The following is a 17,114-nucleotide window of genomic DNA, read 5'->3' as shown; positions in this document are numbered from 1 at the left end:
AAAGACTTACTTAGATACTGCAAAAATTTGACTATATTAAACATTAAATTTAGTTTATTCATTTATTTAAGGAAAGAAAAAGTTGATAATAAAATGATTTTGTCATTTTAATGTATAAAAATTTAATACTAATAGGAAACAAAATTAGTGTAATTAAAATTAAAATTTTCAATTATTTATTTAAATAGTGAATAATGTTTTAATGATAAAATAGTTTGTTGACATGACGGAAGACCAAGTAAAGACCCATAGAAGAATTTAATTCAATTAAGGAAATTTGAATGTGCAATATTTTAGGAACTAGTTATTAAAATTCATGTCTGATTTTTTTTATCCAGTGTTGAGATTATGATCTTTACACAAAAAGATATGAAAATTTAATGTAACCAGCTTATTGATTTAACAACATAAAAACTTTAAATCACCGTAAAGTCTCCAAGTGTGTTCTTCATATTCAATTTTGAATAAAGTACTGAAAGATTTCATAATTCTTTAAGATACAAAAATCCCAAAATTTTTTGTCTTTTAATGTATGTAAATTCAGCAACTTGTCCAAACAACCTTGCCACGATAGGCACTATATACTGAATATCAGAAATAGGTGAGAGCTGAATCCTATATTGAAATGGTATTTTATATATAACCTGTATATTGTATATATATATATTAGGGGATATGGATCCAATTTACCAGAGCTGCAATAAGAGCCTAGAAGAGCTGCAGTTTGGCCACTGTAGTTCTATAACATATTGAGTTTTGTCAATACGTGAATGTTTGTTTTAGACAAATTATTTCAAATTGACATAAATTTTACAAATTATAACGTCTTACATAATCATATGCAATTTTCATATTCTTTTGTTAAAAATATTACAGTTCATTAATATGTACATTTATTAAATTCAAACTCTCTCTTAAATTTTAAAATTTTGATGTAAATTTTTAAGTCTTAATTATTATTATTATTTAATATTTAACTCAATTTATTGAAGTTTTTATAATATTAAAGTTTTTAATTAACTTAAACAGTATATTTAGAAAATGATTTAGGTTATATTAAGATTATCTTAGAAAGAATTATTTAGATAAAGGATATAAAATTAGTAGAATAATCTTCAACAACAACAAATTTTCTAAGATGTTTTAAATAAAATTTATTTTGATTTTATCTATTTATAATATGTTTTAATTTGATGTATTTCTATCATCTCAATTTTCATCTAAATTTCATCCCAATTTTAAAACATTTAAATTTTGTTCCATACCTTCAATTTTTTTTTTGTCCAGCTGTTCCCATTTATTATTTATATTAATTGTAAAAAATATATTTTATTTAATAAACTGTCATAAATAATATAAAAACAATAAAAACATACAGGAGATCCTTTTGGTCCAGGAAGACCTGGGCTTCCAGATAAGCCAGGAGGACCTCTTGCACCTGGAAAACCTGGTGAACCTGGTGGTCCTGCATCTCCCTATAAAAATGACAAAAAAAAACCACATTTAATTAATAATTTAATAATATATTTGTATTAATTGAATTATTATACTTACATGTGAACCTTTTTCTCCTGGAACACCGTCTTTTCCTGGTGGTCCCTAATAATTAATGAAACACAGTAAATAAATAAATATATATATTATAAGCTTAACTTTAATATATATATATATACTAAAGTTAAACTTATTATATGTTAACTATACTAACCATAGGACCAGGCTCACCAGGAATTCCTGGTTTACCTGGTTCTCCTCTTGGCCCTTGAAGTCCTTGAATACCTTTTGGACCTGTTGCACCAGCATCTCCCTTTAAAATGACATGTTAAAATCAATCAGTTTAGATTATATAAATTAATATTAATTTTTATATGTAGTGCCTAGTTATCAAATTTATCTTATAAATTTATCAAATTAAAAAGATAATTAATAATACTTATATATAATTATTAAAATTTTTAACAAAATACTAAATACTAAATTCTCACTAAACACATTTAAAATATATTTAAATTTTAATATTTATAAATCCTATCTGTTATAATAAATCAAATGTGAAAAATGATGTTACCAAATAATATTTCAAACTGATAATTCTGATGCTATTGTTTAACCAAACAAAATGTCAATTTTTAGATTACTATTAAAACTATTTAAAAATATTTATTAATATAGATAAATTAATTTAAATAATCAAAATTATATATTTTAAAATAAATTAAAGTATTCAAATTGAGAGAACTTCTTAAACTAGCTTATTAAAAATTAAACACACTATTATGATAGTAATTAAAGTTTTTAAAAAAATCTTTTAAAGAATATATTTGCCTTAGAGCCAGGAGATCCTGGAAAGCCTGGAGGTCCTGGTCTCCCAATTGGTCCCTGTAAAAGAAATATTTAATTATTTGTTTTTAATTTTATATATTTTTAAATATGTTAAATAATTTTTAATATAAATACATAATAATCTTATGAATATTAATTGTCATAACACAATAATAATCTCATTGTCTTATGTATTAATATTTGTTACTTTTGGTGTTATTTTATTATTCATCTTTAATCAAGACATAGAAATGACTGCCAGAATTCTGCCTCCAAAGAACAATTTACAGCCTTCAGGTAAATGTAAACATTTGCAAAGTAAGCCATGTGCCAAAAACTTACTTTTTTCTCAACAAAACTTTACAAAAATGATCTTGTATGAAATTATTTTGTAAAAGATATTTCTACTTATGTTATTTTCATTTTATAATATGTTAAATAAAATTTTAACTAATGTATTTTCCCCATTCCAGACGGTCCTAACCTTTACAGAAATTACTAAATTCAATTCAAAAATTAATTTAATTTAAAATTATAAACTAATTTTTAAATTTACTAGTTTGCTAGTTTTCATTACTTTAATTTTAATTACTTGAAATAAGGAATTAAAACTAAAGAAAAGTAGTTAACTAGTTTATAATTTTAAATTATTAAATTCCTTTTATATACATCTTATAAATTACATTACAACGATAATTATAATACAGATTATAATAAACATTTAATTAAATAAATATGTATAAATATTACACATTTTCAAAACAAAAAGTTAAAATAATTTACATTTATTTTGTTTATAACTTACTGGAGGTCCTGGTGGTCCAGGTAATCCATCAATTCCTCTTAAACCCTAAAAACAATTTATAATTGTGTTAAATATATTTTAAAAAGTAATTTTCTATAAATATAAAAAATATAACTGTAATTTAACTTTTTTAATATTTATAATTATTTTTATATATTGCAGTAAGCAATACAATCAATATAATAATTAAGCAATAATAAAATATATTTTGTATAAATAAAAAAAATATATATGAAAACCAATTCATTCTGTATAATAGTTTTAAATAGTATCAAATAAATATTAAATAATTTATATATAAAATTCAGACATAAAATCTGAATAATTAAATGTTTGCACAATTTCTTGGAATGACTATTTTAGAATATATACAATAGTTTATATTTTATTTGAAAAATTAAATAAAATTTAATTTAATTTAATTTGATACAATTCACTCTTTTCAATTAAAATATTCTTAAAAATTATCTTAAAAAGTTTAAAAATAAAAATATTATCAGCAAACACAAACAAAACTTAAGTTAAACTATAAGCATTTTATTAATATGTGAAAGTGTATGAAATTAGATATAAGACGACTAAACACAGAAGGTCAAACATAGACAAAACCATGAATAAGAATCTATAAAAAAAGTTAATTTTATGACTGTTCCTGATTTCACAATTCTTAATTAATAAACTATAATATATAAATTATCAAGATTAAAATTAAAACATTGTATTTGAGACATAACATATAAAAAATTTTAAAAGAATTTCTGAGAGAGAGAGTATCTTGTTTCTTTAGACAGATTTTAAGAAATTAGATTTGAGAAGGTTACAGATGACCAAAGAGATTTGGAGTGAAGTTAAGAAGCTTACAAATAAAATAGCAGTCAAATTTAAAAAGAAAAATTATAATTTCTAAGAGAATAATTTTTGTTCTGTATTTTTCTTTTCAATATTTAAAAACATCAGGTTAATTTTTTACAGGTGCTTTTTCTACTTACAGGTGGTCCTGGTGGTCCTTCTCTACCACGTTCACCTCTTGGTCCAGGTGGACCCTAATATATATAAAACATAATATATTTTAACAAGAAGAAAATAATATCAATATAATATTATAGTGATAAGATTAACTATGATATTTATTTATAATCATTTTTATATTTGTAAATAAGTGAAAAATAGAAAAATAAAGTGATATTTTAAATAATTATATATAAAATACCAGTTTACTTATGTAATTTTATATATAATTAATTAATAATACTGTAAGCCCGGGCCTGACAAAAAAATTTATTCAAACAAATTTTTTGAGAGAAAAATCATCCAAGAGATGATTAAACCTGTTCCCATGGACTTACTTCCCTATTGAAGGTGACACATTGAATGTGTCACCCGGAACCAATGAGTGAACATTTGACTATTGGTCCTAAAATACTAAAAATCTTAACCAAGTCATGGAAAAACCAGGAGGAGCCCCCCTAATAAAAGAGAGGGGGTGATGACAATCTGGGGTAGTGGTCATCAACCTTTTCCTAAAGTGTGTGTGTTCTGACCTGCTGTTCCAGCTGTCGTCACTTGCCGCCGCCCAAGAAGACAAAAAAGGATTACCCTCCGAACTAAGCTGGTGACCTTACATTGATTTGTGCATAGATACATCTAGGACTTACGAGTTTTTTAAGGTATTTATCATTTCACAAACTTACTGTGAGTTCTCTCTCAATCAGGGTCGCGATAGGTTTATCCCTCTCTTTTTAGCAATTGTGCTAAGCATCTATATTAAATTTTTTAGCCATTGTGCTAAGCTTCTGAAATGTTGTCATAGAATTTGTAAATAATATCCATCAATAAACGGGTATTTTTGTTAAGTATTGTGGAGTGTACTTCCTCCAGTCATCTCCTTCCACCTCCATTCTGAATCCGGAAGCCTACAAACGTGACCGTTCGCGCAACGAAATTTGCGGCCAACTCAGTTTCTGTGTCTGTTCAAAAAGACACAGTGGTTTCAGTCTGACAAGGTACCAAAGAGGTACCGACCCTGCAGTCACAATACAATATAATATAAATAAATATAATTATAAAATTTTTATTAAATCTAAATTAAAGTAATTATTATTATATTATTTTCTTAATAGGATCTATTGTATATTTTGTTAGGAAAACATTAGATATTCAGCTGTTAGGATGTTATACTATAATTTTAGATTTTAATACAAAAGTCTGTTACACTATTTACTGAAGAATATATTTTCAAGCCAAATATGTTTCCATTTAAGTTTCTTGTTCTAATTTAATAGAAATTTCAAAAACATTCTATTACAATAAATGATCTTTTATTAGCACATAATAAGTTGAAAATGTTTTATTGGTAATGTAAATTAATTATTTAAATTCCATATCATCAATAATTTCTCATATAAATATCTGTAAACAGTTCTGAGAAATAGTGATTATTCACAAAAAATTTTAGATTATATTTTTTAAATTTATTAATATACATTTGTACGTAATTTGTACGTAATTTATTAATTGTATTAATATACATTTGTGTAAATTTATAGAAATATTTTTTCTTGCAGATTAATTAAATGTGTTTTATGAAGAAAATATTAAATTTTTCTTTTTTAATAAAATATTTATAATTGATTATTATATGAACACACATATTCATTTTAAAAAAAATTTCGATGTGCTAATAATATAAAAATTATATTTATACTATTATTTATGTATTAAGACAACTCCACACATTTGGTATTCACTGGTTGCTGAATAATTGCCTTTCACCGAAGTATTTGCTGAAGTTTTTGTCATATGGCAAATACATATGTACACACACAATTATTTGCCAATCATCAGTTCATTGTACAAATTTTGAATGTTTGTCCAAGATTCGTTCACTTTCATTTGGCAGAATATATCAACAAGGAGTGGAAAATGGAGAACACCAAATATTTGTTGAGTGAAGTTACAAGTAAATCATCCACACTACTTGGTATTGGCCAAATGTTTGCTCAGCATTTGGCAAATACCAAATGTGTGTGTGTGTGCCTTTACTTAAATATTTTTAACTTTATTAAAGTTTTATTAAAAAACAATTTTGTACTGATAATCAATGTGTAAGAGAAAGTTTCTAATTAAACTCTGAGTAAGACCAAATATTTTTAATCGTGTTTTTTTAAGTAATCATATTTTCACAAAATGATTCATTTTACATAATTATTGTATTTAAAATACATGAATGTTATTTATTTTATTTTCAGTCCATGACTGTCACATATCCTTTTTATCTTTACTTATGACATTGATAGTCAATTCTCAGTATCCTTCTTACAGATTTATTAAATTATAAATATATTTCTTATCATACATTTTCTCAAAAATTATAAAAGTTATTTTAAAATCTCTAAAAATGTCCATAATATTGATTAATTTGCAAATACTAGTATTCTATAATATATCAAAAGTGGCTAAACACTTCTATTTATTTTATAATCCAACATAAATATTATGTTGGATTGTTGTTGCCTATTATGATATATTATTAAGATATTATTCTTTTAAAACTTATAATTACTGAATCAAATATTATAAACTTATATGCTATTAGATGTTACTCAGTCAATTCAAGACAAATATCTGGCATTATGCTTTATGTCTCCAATTTTTTTTAAATAATATAAAATAGAATATTTTTCTTTATTAAATGGACAGTCTTCTCTAGATTTTTAGTAGAATAACTGTAATGTATAATAACGATGTATTAAATAGAATAATTTTGAATTTTAATTTAATGTAATTAATTAAATTTGTTTTTAAATCTGATTCATAATTATTTTGAAAAACTGCTTATTATCTTTCATATTAAAAGCAAATTTTTAGGACTAAGTTAATGTTGTTTATGATAGTTCTCCAAAAATCTATAATTTATTTATTATATGTTTATTTTAAAACCTCAAGATTCACACAGATCCCTAAAATAAAAATACATATTTGAAACTCTTAAGAAACAAATTTGAGATCTCTAAACTAAAAGAAAAATATTGACAGAGTGCATACTTTAATAACATATTTTATTAGGAAATGTAAAATATAAAAAATTTAAATATTTATTCATTGAAAATGTGTAGTTATATATATCTTACATTTTATGTTAATATATTTTAATATTTAAAAATGATAATTACCATTGGTCCAGCCAACCCCATTTTACCATGTGGTCCTTGAGATCCCTGAAATGAAAATGAATTTGTTGTTATTATTATTATTATTATTATTAATGGATATATACTATATCATAAAATTTGTAACTTTCCCAAATTAAGTATAAAAAAAATGTATACTAGTAAAGTTTAGAACAATATAATAAAATATTTTGATAAGATATTTAAAAAATAGCTTTTTTAAAAGCTCTAATGATGGAATTATAAATATATGAGCTTATTGAAATAAGCTTAAAATAAATTAACATGTCTTTTAATGTCTACTAAAATATAAATAAAATTATAGAAAAAGAAATATAAAATATATGAAAAAATTATTTTAATATGTTAACTACAAATTTTTTAAAATTTCTTAAAAGTTAAGAAACTTATTGGATAATTTAACAACTTTCTTAAAACTACATGTTAAGCTTTTTAACAGAATTTTTTCAAATATGTGCTCCATCATAATAGCTCAAAAGATTATTCATAAACTAAATACTAAGGTAAATAATTGTAAATGAATTTTAAATTAATATTTAAACTAAAAACATTATTAAAACTGTATAATTTCAGAATTCATTTTAAACAAACTTAATAAATTATACTAAGTTTAATAAGGTAATAGAATAAAATACTGTTACAGTTTAACATTGCTATTATCTTAAAAATACATGAAATTTGGAATGTTTGAATATTATTATGCAGTTTTATCTTATTTTATTTACAGACAATGCTGAATGTATTATAAATTTTATAAAATATAATTTAATACTAAACAGAAGAAACAAAGATAATTTCAAAAATTTAATTCTTTTGAAATTAAAAACATTATTTATTTTAATTGTTGATTTATTTCATAATCTGAAGTGCAGAAAGATAATTTATGATCAAATGGATTCATAAATTATTAAAATTAATAAAGAAAACATAAATAAAATTATACAGATTAATAAATAAAAATTTTAATATGTTGACATGATAATCTACATTTTCCTTAAATTGGATTACAAATAATTACTGATAGCTGAACAATGTCAAATTAAATTAGTAATTTCACAGTCAAAAAAAAATCATAATAATAATACAGAAAACAAACAAGTAAATAGCATTAGTTTTGTATTAAATATTAATAATTCTGTCTATTTAAATTTTTTCAAATAAAAAACTGCACTCTTAGAACCTATAACCAGGGTGTGAAATAAAAACAAAGGATGCAGATCACCACAAATGTTTTCAAACTGCTCAGGGAACCTCGTTTATATCGGATCCACAAAACGCTCCTTGGAAGTCAGAGTCCAGGAACATATAGCAGACGTACGTCATCAGAGAAGCACTTCCGCCCTCACCAAGTACACCACCAACCCGGACATGATGGCGGCCTTCCACCAGGCGAAACTTGTACACACTACGTCACACAACAAACACCTTAAGTGGCTTGAGGCCATTCAAATCTACAAATCGTCCCTCAATGAGAACTGCATCAATTTTAAGGATGAGTTGATTCTGTCGACAGTATGGCAGACATTGATGAACTCCAACCTTTAAGTTCATGTTAGGATCAACTAGACAAACACACACGCGTCTCATCTAACACTTTATAATTGTTTCTCGAATTTCCTTTAACAGTTCGCTCTGTCCCATCAGTAATTCAGTCTCACACCTGAATAAGAACACCCAGCAGTTTGAAAACTTTTGTGATCTGCATTCCTTGTTTTTATTTCACACCAGTTATAGGTTCTAAGATTGCAGTTTTTTACACATCCCAGTGTTTTGCAGTGTATTGTAGTTTTTCCAAATACTGACTCTAGTATATTTTATTATTTATTAATACAAAAGTTTGATAAAAAGAAATTCTTGGGCATCTAATATAAAATCTGTTTTGTTAAAATTTCAATTCAAAATTTAATTTGTTATAAGAATTTTTTAAAAAGTTTATCATCAATTAAAAACTTTCAATTTTTTTTTTAACTATCTTCATTCTTGACTAAAATTCTAAACTAGAATATTGATTTTCAGTAAGAACAACAATTAAATAATAGTTATTGTAAATATATTAATGCAGTTAAAATTACTAAAATTTGTTTAATTGATGTATGTATTCCAAACTTATAAGGAAAACTAATTTTTTCAAAAATAATTTAAAATAAAATAGAAACTCTTTCTGTATCATATCAAAATTGCTACAACAATTTTTCAAAAAATTTACAGAAATGTTACTTATAATATAACTTAAATAAATTAAAAGAGAATCAATCAATTAACAGAATAAATTAATATAATATTAAATTTACTAAATTAAAACCTTTTCTCCAGTTGGTCCCTGTTCACCTTTTGCACCATCCAAACCTGGAAATCCCTATAAAAGTTTATAATAAAATTCATATTAAATATTATAATTTAAAATAATGACATAAACTATTTAATATCAATTATTTTAATTTTGTTATTTTTAAATGAAAAGTAATCACCCTATGTCCTTTGGTTCCAGGAAGGCCAGGCATCCCAGGCAAACCTCTTGGTCCCTAAAAGAAATATAAAATAACATAAAAGTTAAATTACAATATCTATTTAATTTTAATATCAGAATAACTGTAATTTTTCTCTTGTATAATTATTAATAAGCTTAAATTTCTGTATTATTAAAATTTTTATGACCAAAATCTGTTTTAATCACAGTTGGAATTACTAAATTTAATGTTTAATTTGATATTTCATATATTTTTTTAATCATCATAATTTATAGTAGTATAAAAATTTAATAAGAATAACAGAAAACAGCCTTAAAATATTTACTATTAAAGATATTTAAAATACACCATACACAGAACCAACACCAGCACTATGAAAAGAAAAATTTACTAACATTTTCATCTATATGAAATAGGCATCATCAGATACAAACAATATAGAACAAAATGGCTAACAGAAATCCAATGTGTTTTTTAAATGTTCAAATTGACTACATAATTAGAATACATTGCGTTAAAATTTGTGTGTTATGTTTGGGATATAATTTCAAAATATGTATATTATTTAAACAATAAATGAATAAATAATCAATTAATTTCCCATAAATTATTATGACATAACTATAATATGTAATTTAAATTATCATTAATGCAAGTTTTATAAATTAGATATATATTTAAAATATATATGTAATTTATAAAAAATAGATATATTTTTTAATTATTTAATTTAATTTAATTACACTGGTGTGCAAAACTTAAGCAACAATTGTTTTTTGCCATAACTCTGCAAGAAATCATCTGGGAGACATGAAATTCAGAATACAGAGACAGTATTTTGTACTTAAAGGATGAAGAAAGCATACTAGTGCAAAAATGAATAGAACATATACAGTATGGAATCAAAGCCTCCTTCTTATTGTAATTTTGCACTAAACATACTGCACACATTCTATGTGCCCTCACGTCACCTGTGATGTCTTCTTCCTGAATACAAATCACCTTTCTACTGAGTTGGGTGTTTATTGTACTGATCGCAACAAACCCTTTTCTACAATTTCATGGCTGTCTGTTCAAAAATTACATAATTGCTTAAGTTTTGCACACCAGTGTATATTCAAAACAAACTAAATGTTCTATGTCAGAATTTCTCAACTCATGGTTGATAATGATGGGACAGGTGGTCTGCAGACAAACTTAAATTAATAAACATTAAAACTTTATTCAATGATGATTCACTTTTAATAGTTTATTTCCAATTTAATTAATTATGTTTCCATATGTATTCCAAACATGCTTTTAGATTTATTATGTGAAGAGTATAGATGCACAAGTCACATTATCCAATTTTTGGCAGTATTGAGTTATTCATATTACCATGTTCATCTTGTAAAGGCAATTAAGACTGTAATAGTGTTGTTGACCAACACTCACATGATTAGGCTGAAAAAATTGTTGAAAATCACATTTTGAAGCTAACATCCTATTATCCAACAGCTGTTTTGCAGCAAAATTCACTCTCTTCAATTCAACCAATCAGAGAGCCCCTGGCATACACAAAGCATCATGGGACTGTCTGCTCCAGTTCTGTTGATGTTGTGCCTGCTGTAATAATGTATTCAAATTCAAAAAGTAAATTGACCCTGATAATGTGACAGCTTACATTTGGACTGAAAATGAGTTTTCAAAAGGCTCAAATGAGATTGCTTCATCTGTTTTCAACACATTAATGACATCACAATAATGGAAGAGCCCTTGGAGACAGTTTGCTTAGTATGTGATGATGTAATGACGAGAACAAAAAATTCAATTGTTCTGTCCATGGCTTGTTTCTGGCTATCAAAACATGCACCTAGAAACATAAAAAAACATGGAGGTTTTTCCCCTATCACAGGGCACAGCTTTCTCCTACAAGACAGGGTGTTTGGGATTCCAGAAAAAGCAATAAGGTAGAAAGAAGTCATTTACCATCCTTCAGAGTACATAGACATTATAAAGGAACATTCAAAAGTAATGAAAATCAGTGAAGACTGTCAGGTTCTCAATTGGAAAGGAGAAAAAGATGCCTTTATGAAGGAGCCAGCTCAATTTCACTTTCAGCTTGCCACATGTAAAAGAATAATTCTGAAAAGAATTCAAAGAAAAAGAGTATTGTTAGAGAAGAATACACTTACAGATCTGACCAAGGAGAATACAAGTCCCTAAGTCCTAAGCTTTTTGGTATGGCCTTTAACCAACTTTGCACCACCTCTATTACCTTGGTGTCATCAGCAAAAACTTCTGATCTTGCAAATATTCTTTCAGAAGTTCAGACAAATGAAAATCTGATGACACCAAGTCTGGATTGTATGGTGGATGTTTCACCACTTCAAATTAGAGATCACTTAGTGTATCCACTATATGAATAACCATACAGTGCTAGGCATTGTCATGAAGCAGCAAAACTCCTTTTGAGAGACATCCCCGATGTTTCAATTGTATCACAAGCTTCAACTCGTTTACGTGCATGTCACTGAATTGATCACTAGTCACATTTTAACTCTTTTTCCTGAAAGTGCATCAATCTAGAACCATTAACATTCCAAAATATCATCAGCATGACTTTCCCAGCAGAAGCCTGTATCTTGAATTTTTTGTTGATGATTCTCTTATTTTCTGGTTCCTAATGGTACATCTAAGACTCGTCTCCTGCCACAATTGAATAGAAGAAAACATCTCCTTCACAAGCATAATGATCCAAGTGTTTCTTTCTGACAAATCATCTGCCATGCATACTTATTTATTTATTTATTTATTTAAAATAAAATAAATAAAAATAAATATTAACATTTACAATTTTTTTTTATAAAACTCATCTCTATCCTCAAAACTAAGCTTTTAGCCATTTTATAATAATTAATAAAAAAAAGTTTTTAAAAAATATCATAACAGATAGCACCACACACAATTTTATTTTATTTTCCAGGAAAGTTATGCAACTCATTGCTGGATTTTTTCTTTCAGGTATGGAGTTTGTTTTGAAAATTTGATACAAAACAGTTGTTTGATTTTAATATAAAATTAATTATTGAAATAAGAATATCACTTTTTGGTAGTTTACAAAAAACATATTAACAATAAATATTAGTAAGACTGATTCATGTTTGAAACTTGTATAAATTCCTCCATTATTTCTACTATACTAGTCTTGTGAAATTCTTATGATAAGTATTGGCATATTTTTATTTGCAAGCAAAAGTAAACAAAATGAAAGATGTGAAATGAGACAAATAGAATCACTATTATAATTTGTGATTTTTGTTACATCAACATTTTATCATTAATTGTATGATTAAAAAATCAATAACAAGAATTGTGTTGTATCTGATGATTCTTTGGCTAAAATTGCACTACAATATTTCAATATATAATGTGAAAGTATCTGATAAAAATTTGCTTACTTTCAATTTTCAATCCACATTTGCATTTATATATAATAAATGAAACATTTTACAAAAATGTTGATCATTTAAAAACTAATATTAGTTTGTTTAATTAATAAAACATAGCATATACATATACTCAGTGTCAGCAAAAATAATACAAAAAGAAAATTTACAGCATAAAAAATACTTCTTACTTACAGGAGGTCCTGCAGGTCCAAGTGGTCCCATTCTACCATCTTCTCCAGGTTCTCCCTAAAAACAATAAATTTCATATTATTTTATAGTTAAATTTTATTTAGTATAATAAGTTTATAAATTTGTATTTGTCATTAATTTTATTTTAAATTAAACTGATGTTCGGAAAAAGATTATACTATTTAATCTATTTTGGCAGTATTCATATTATGCTTGTAACATCAAACAACAATACAAAAAATGTTTTTAAAAATGGAATTTAATTAAATTATTATAGATTGGAATAAATGTATTGCTTTTCCAATATCTGCTTGAGGTGATGCATAGAGTAGGAAAATTAAATATCTCTTAAACAATAGTGTAGTAATTACACTATTGTTTAAGAGTTTCTTATTTCTTGTACAGTTTCTTATTTTTAAGTCAAAATGTAACTTTTTAAAATTTTTAACAGATTAAAGAATAATTACTTTCTTCTAAATATCTGATTAGTTTTACTTGAGGGCATCTTATATCCTATGCAACTAATAATATGACTATACAGTAAAGCATCGATTATCCGACTCAATTGGGGACTGGGGTTGGTTGGATAACTGAAAAAACGGATAACCGAAAAGTATGAAAAAATACATTATTAGTATAGTATATTAGTTTATCCCATGTAATTTATATATTAGTACTGTATATTGCTACTTCACATTGAATTTTCATCGATGTTAAGCCTAACAAAATTTTTTTTAAATAATCATCATCGCTATTTTATCGTTACAAATTATTTCTTTATTTTGCACAAAATAAATACTGGCCTCCCATTCATGGTCGAGCCAGTGTTGCCAGCTAAAACACGCAAAAATTTAACAAAAATAATATTAAAGTAGCCGAGACATAGCCAAATATTGTAGTGCCACACCACTAGCGGATATTTGAATTTGCTGACTAGAACGTGGTCGGTTAACTGATGTGACAGTTGATCGGGGGTCAGATAATCGATGCTCTATTGTACTAATCTTTAACTTTTACTTCTTCTATTTAGAGACTTAACAATATTTGTTCATTAATTTTAAAAAGTTTTATTTTGTTTGACATATTTTATACCATATTTAACTTTGTAGATAAATACATAATTATTGTTTTATAAAGGATGGAAATAAAATTTTATAATTCTCAGTGATCATGAAGTTGTGGAAAAAACAATTATATATAATGGATAGATTATATAAATAAATAATGACTAACCCGTTACAAAGCTATACATCCACAAGAGCCGAATTATCGGGCTAGAGTTGGCTATAATAAATAAATAATTAATAAGACAATTTGGCACTAGAGCTTGGCGTTAGGCGCCATCTCTTACTAAACTTAATAATTATAATTAAATTAAATAAATAATTTTAATAATTTGGAACTGGAGGAAAAGAAATCGGCCCGAAGCGGGACTCGAACCCGCAACTTCTGCTATCCGTGCAGACATGTTACCAGTTACGCTACCCGGACCTTCAGTCCGATCGCCTCCTCCAGTATATATAAGCTAACACGACGACCATCGATGGTCATTACAATTGAGTGCCTTGGGAGGACGTGGGCACTTGATGTGTCCCCAGCCGGCATTGTAATGACCGTCGATGGTCGTCGTGTTAGCTTATATATACTGGAGGAGGCGATCGGACTGAAGGTCCGGGTAGCGTAACTGGTAACGTGTCTGCACGGATAGCAGAAGTTGCGGGTTCGAGTCCCGCTTCGGGCCGATTTCTTTTCCTCCAGTTCCAAATTATTAAAATTATTTATTTAATTTAATTATAATTATTAAGTTTAGTAAGAGATGGCGCCTAATGCCAAGCTCTAGTGCCAAATTGTCTTATTAATTATTTATTTATTATAGCCAACTCTAGCCCGATAATTCGGCTCTTGTGGATGTATAGGCTAGATTATATATAAATACAATAGATTCATTAATAAGAAAAAAATGTAATCATGAATAAGTAAAAACTCAGAGCTCAGAAAAATTTTCCATTAAAAAACTAATAAAAAATTATTACAAGAGAAAAACTAATTAAAAAAGTAACTCTTTAAATAATAATATTAAAAATTACAATTTTTCTGTTTTATAAAGGTTCAAAAGTACAGATTTTGTATTATACCCATCTTTGCATATTGATGTATACAGCACATACAAGTTTTCATAATAAACAAAACTTTAAAAATATTTTGTTAGATAATAAAATTAATTCAACTTACATCTTTTCCAGGTAAGCCAGGTAAACCTCTCTCACCAATTTGACCTGGTGGTCCCTATAAAATTATAAATATTTTAAAACAGTTTTTGTAACATAAAATGCAGTCAAAATTATTTAAAATTAACAATTTTAGATAACTCTAATGTCAAGATTTTCATTACAAATGCAAATAGTTTAAGATTTTTATTATTATTATATATTATTACCATTATCAATGATAATAATAAGCATATATATCTATATGATTAGTCTAAATTAAAATTTATATTAAAAAATATAGCATTTGAAATATTCCTAGAAAGAATTAATTTGGATTTAAATCTTGTAAAATATAGGTTAGCTATTGACAATTATAAACTTAGTCTTAACTATATGTTTGTTTTTTTTTTTATCTTTGTATTGTTATTATTGTATCTTTATATGCTTGTAAGTTAATATATAAATTTTTCAATATAATGAACCATATTAAAAAATTTTAATTTGTCATGATGGACAGTACATATATATATATATGTATTGAACAAAACTATTGTTTATACTAATGCACATTTTCATGGATTAGATATCAAATAAAAATGAAACTGATTTTGTAAATAATTTTGTAAAAATATAATAATTTCTACTTACTGGTGGTCCAGGTTCTCCTGGTTCTCCTCGTATTCCTTGAAATCCCTGTGGTCCCTAAAAATATATTATTGAAATTAATTCGATTTGATTATTCTACTATTTCAAAAACATCATTCATAAAATTTATTCAAATCTAAATATATTCAAAAATCAACCAAGTTTAATTTATGAATATTACAAAATATTTGTTCCTTTCAAAACTTTATAAATATTAATTAAGGTTTCTGTTTTGAAAATTAGCATTATAAATTTTTAAAGAACTGATCAATGTTTCTAGCAATTTATGCTAATTGTTCACTTTGCGTAACTTTCTATTTCTTTTTCAAATAAAATAAAGATAACTTACAATTGGCATGGAATACAGAACCTGAAATTTCTTGAAATGATTGATATGCCTTATATCTGAGCAACTACCAAACCTGTACCTTTTTGTAGTTGCTCAAATAAAACATTCAGATATAAGATATCAGGAATAAATGTAATGTTTATATAAATTAATATACACTTTTCATACATTACATCCTTTTGTAGTGTGTGAGTGTAATGCAATTTGTAAAAAAGTACCTTAAATCAGAAAAATCAATTTTCATTTTTTTAATGCATCTCATTCTGCAGACTAATAGGAATTTTATATGAAGGTATTTGTAGCCCAATGTTGCCAAACATTTCTAGAAACATTTGCTGTTAAAACTTAAAAATCAACAATTTCAACCATGCTTAGATCATATTGTTTCTTTTTTCTCTATAGAGAAATTTATTTTTCCAACTTATGTATCTTTTCATAGATTGCATCACATACAAATCACTTGCATCATCTCAAGCTTTTTAGTTTTTGTATTCATACTAAGTCT

At 25.6% G+C, this 17,114-nt stretch overlaps 1 protein-coding gene across 2 annotated transcripts in view; it reads right to left on the bottom strand.

Moving 5' to 3' along the window:
* The window catches only part of LOC136989033 (collagen alpha-1(II) chain-like), a 93,811-nt gene that overhangs the window by 39,647 nt on the left and 37,050 nt on the right, over window positions 1-17,114 (bottom strand). Inside the window, exons 9-20 of one of the 2 annotated variants that reach the window (XM_067287078.1) lie at window positions 16,264-16,317; window positions 15,638-15,691; window positions 13,409-13,462; window positions 9,786-9,839; window positions 9,620-9,673; window positions 7,300-7,344; window positions 4,117-4,170; window positions 3,128-3,172; window positions 2,326-2,379; window positions 1,709-1,807; window positions 1,555-1,599; window positions 1,377-1,475 (exon numbers count right to left, since the gene is read on the bottom strand). In XM_067287078.1, coding sequence (XP_067143179.1) covers window positions 1,377-1,475; window positions 1,555-1,599; window positions 1,709-1,807; window positions 2,326-2,379; window positions 3,128-3,172; window positions 4,117-4,170; window positions 7,300-7,344; window positions 9,620-9,673; window positions 9,786-9,839; window positions 13,409-13,462; window positions 15,638-15,691; window positions 16,264-16,317 — 711 coding nt within the window. Of the gene's footprint in view, window positions 1-1,376; window positions 1,476-1,554; window positions 1,600-1,708; window positions 1,808-2,325; window positions 2,380-3,127; window positions 3,173-4,116; window positions 4,171-7,299; window positions 7,345-9,619; window positions 9,674-9,785; window positions 9,840-13,404; window positions 13,463-15,637; window positions 15,692-16,263; window positions 16,318-17,114 lie in introns of those variants that run through there. The other variant, XM_067287079.1, reaches the window with a different exon arrangement.

This window comes from Centruroides vittatus, unplaced genomic scaffold (genome assembly GCF_030686945.1).
Source record: "Centruroides vittatus isolate TY-2023 unplaced genomic scaffold, ASM3068694v2 scaffold_435, whole genome shotgun sequence".
Lineage (NCBI taxonomy): Eukaryota > Metazoa > Arthropoda > Arachnida > Scorpiones > Buthidae > Centruroides > Centruroides vittatus.
The sequence above is the reverse complement of the archived record's forward strand: the minus strand, read 5'-3'. Positions and strand labels throughout refer to the sequence as shown.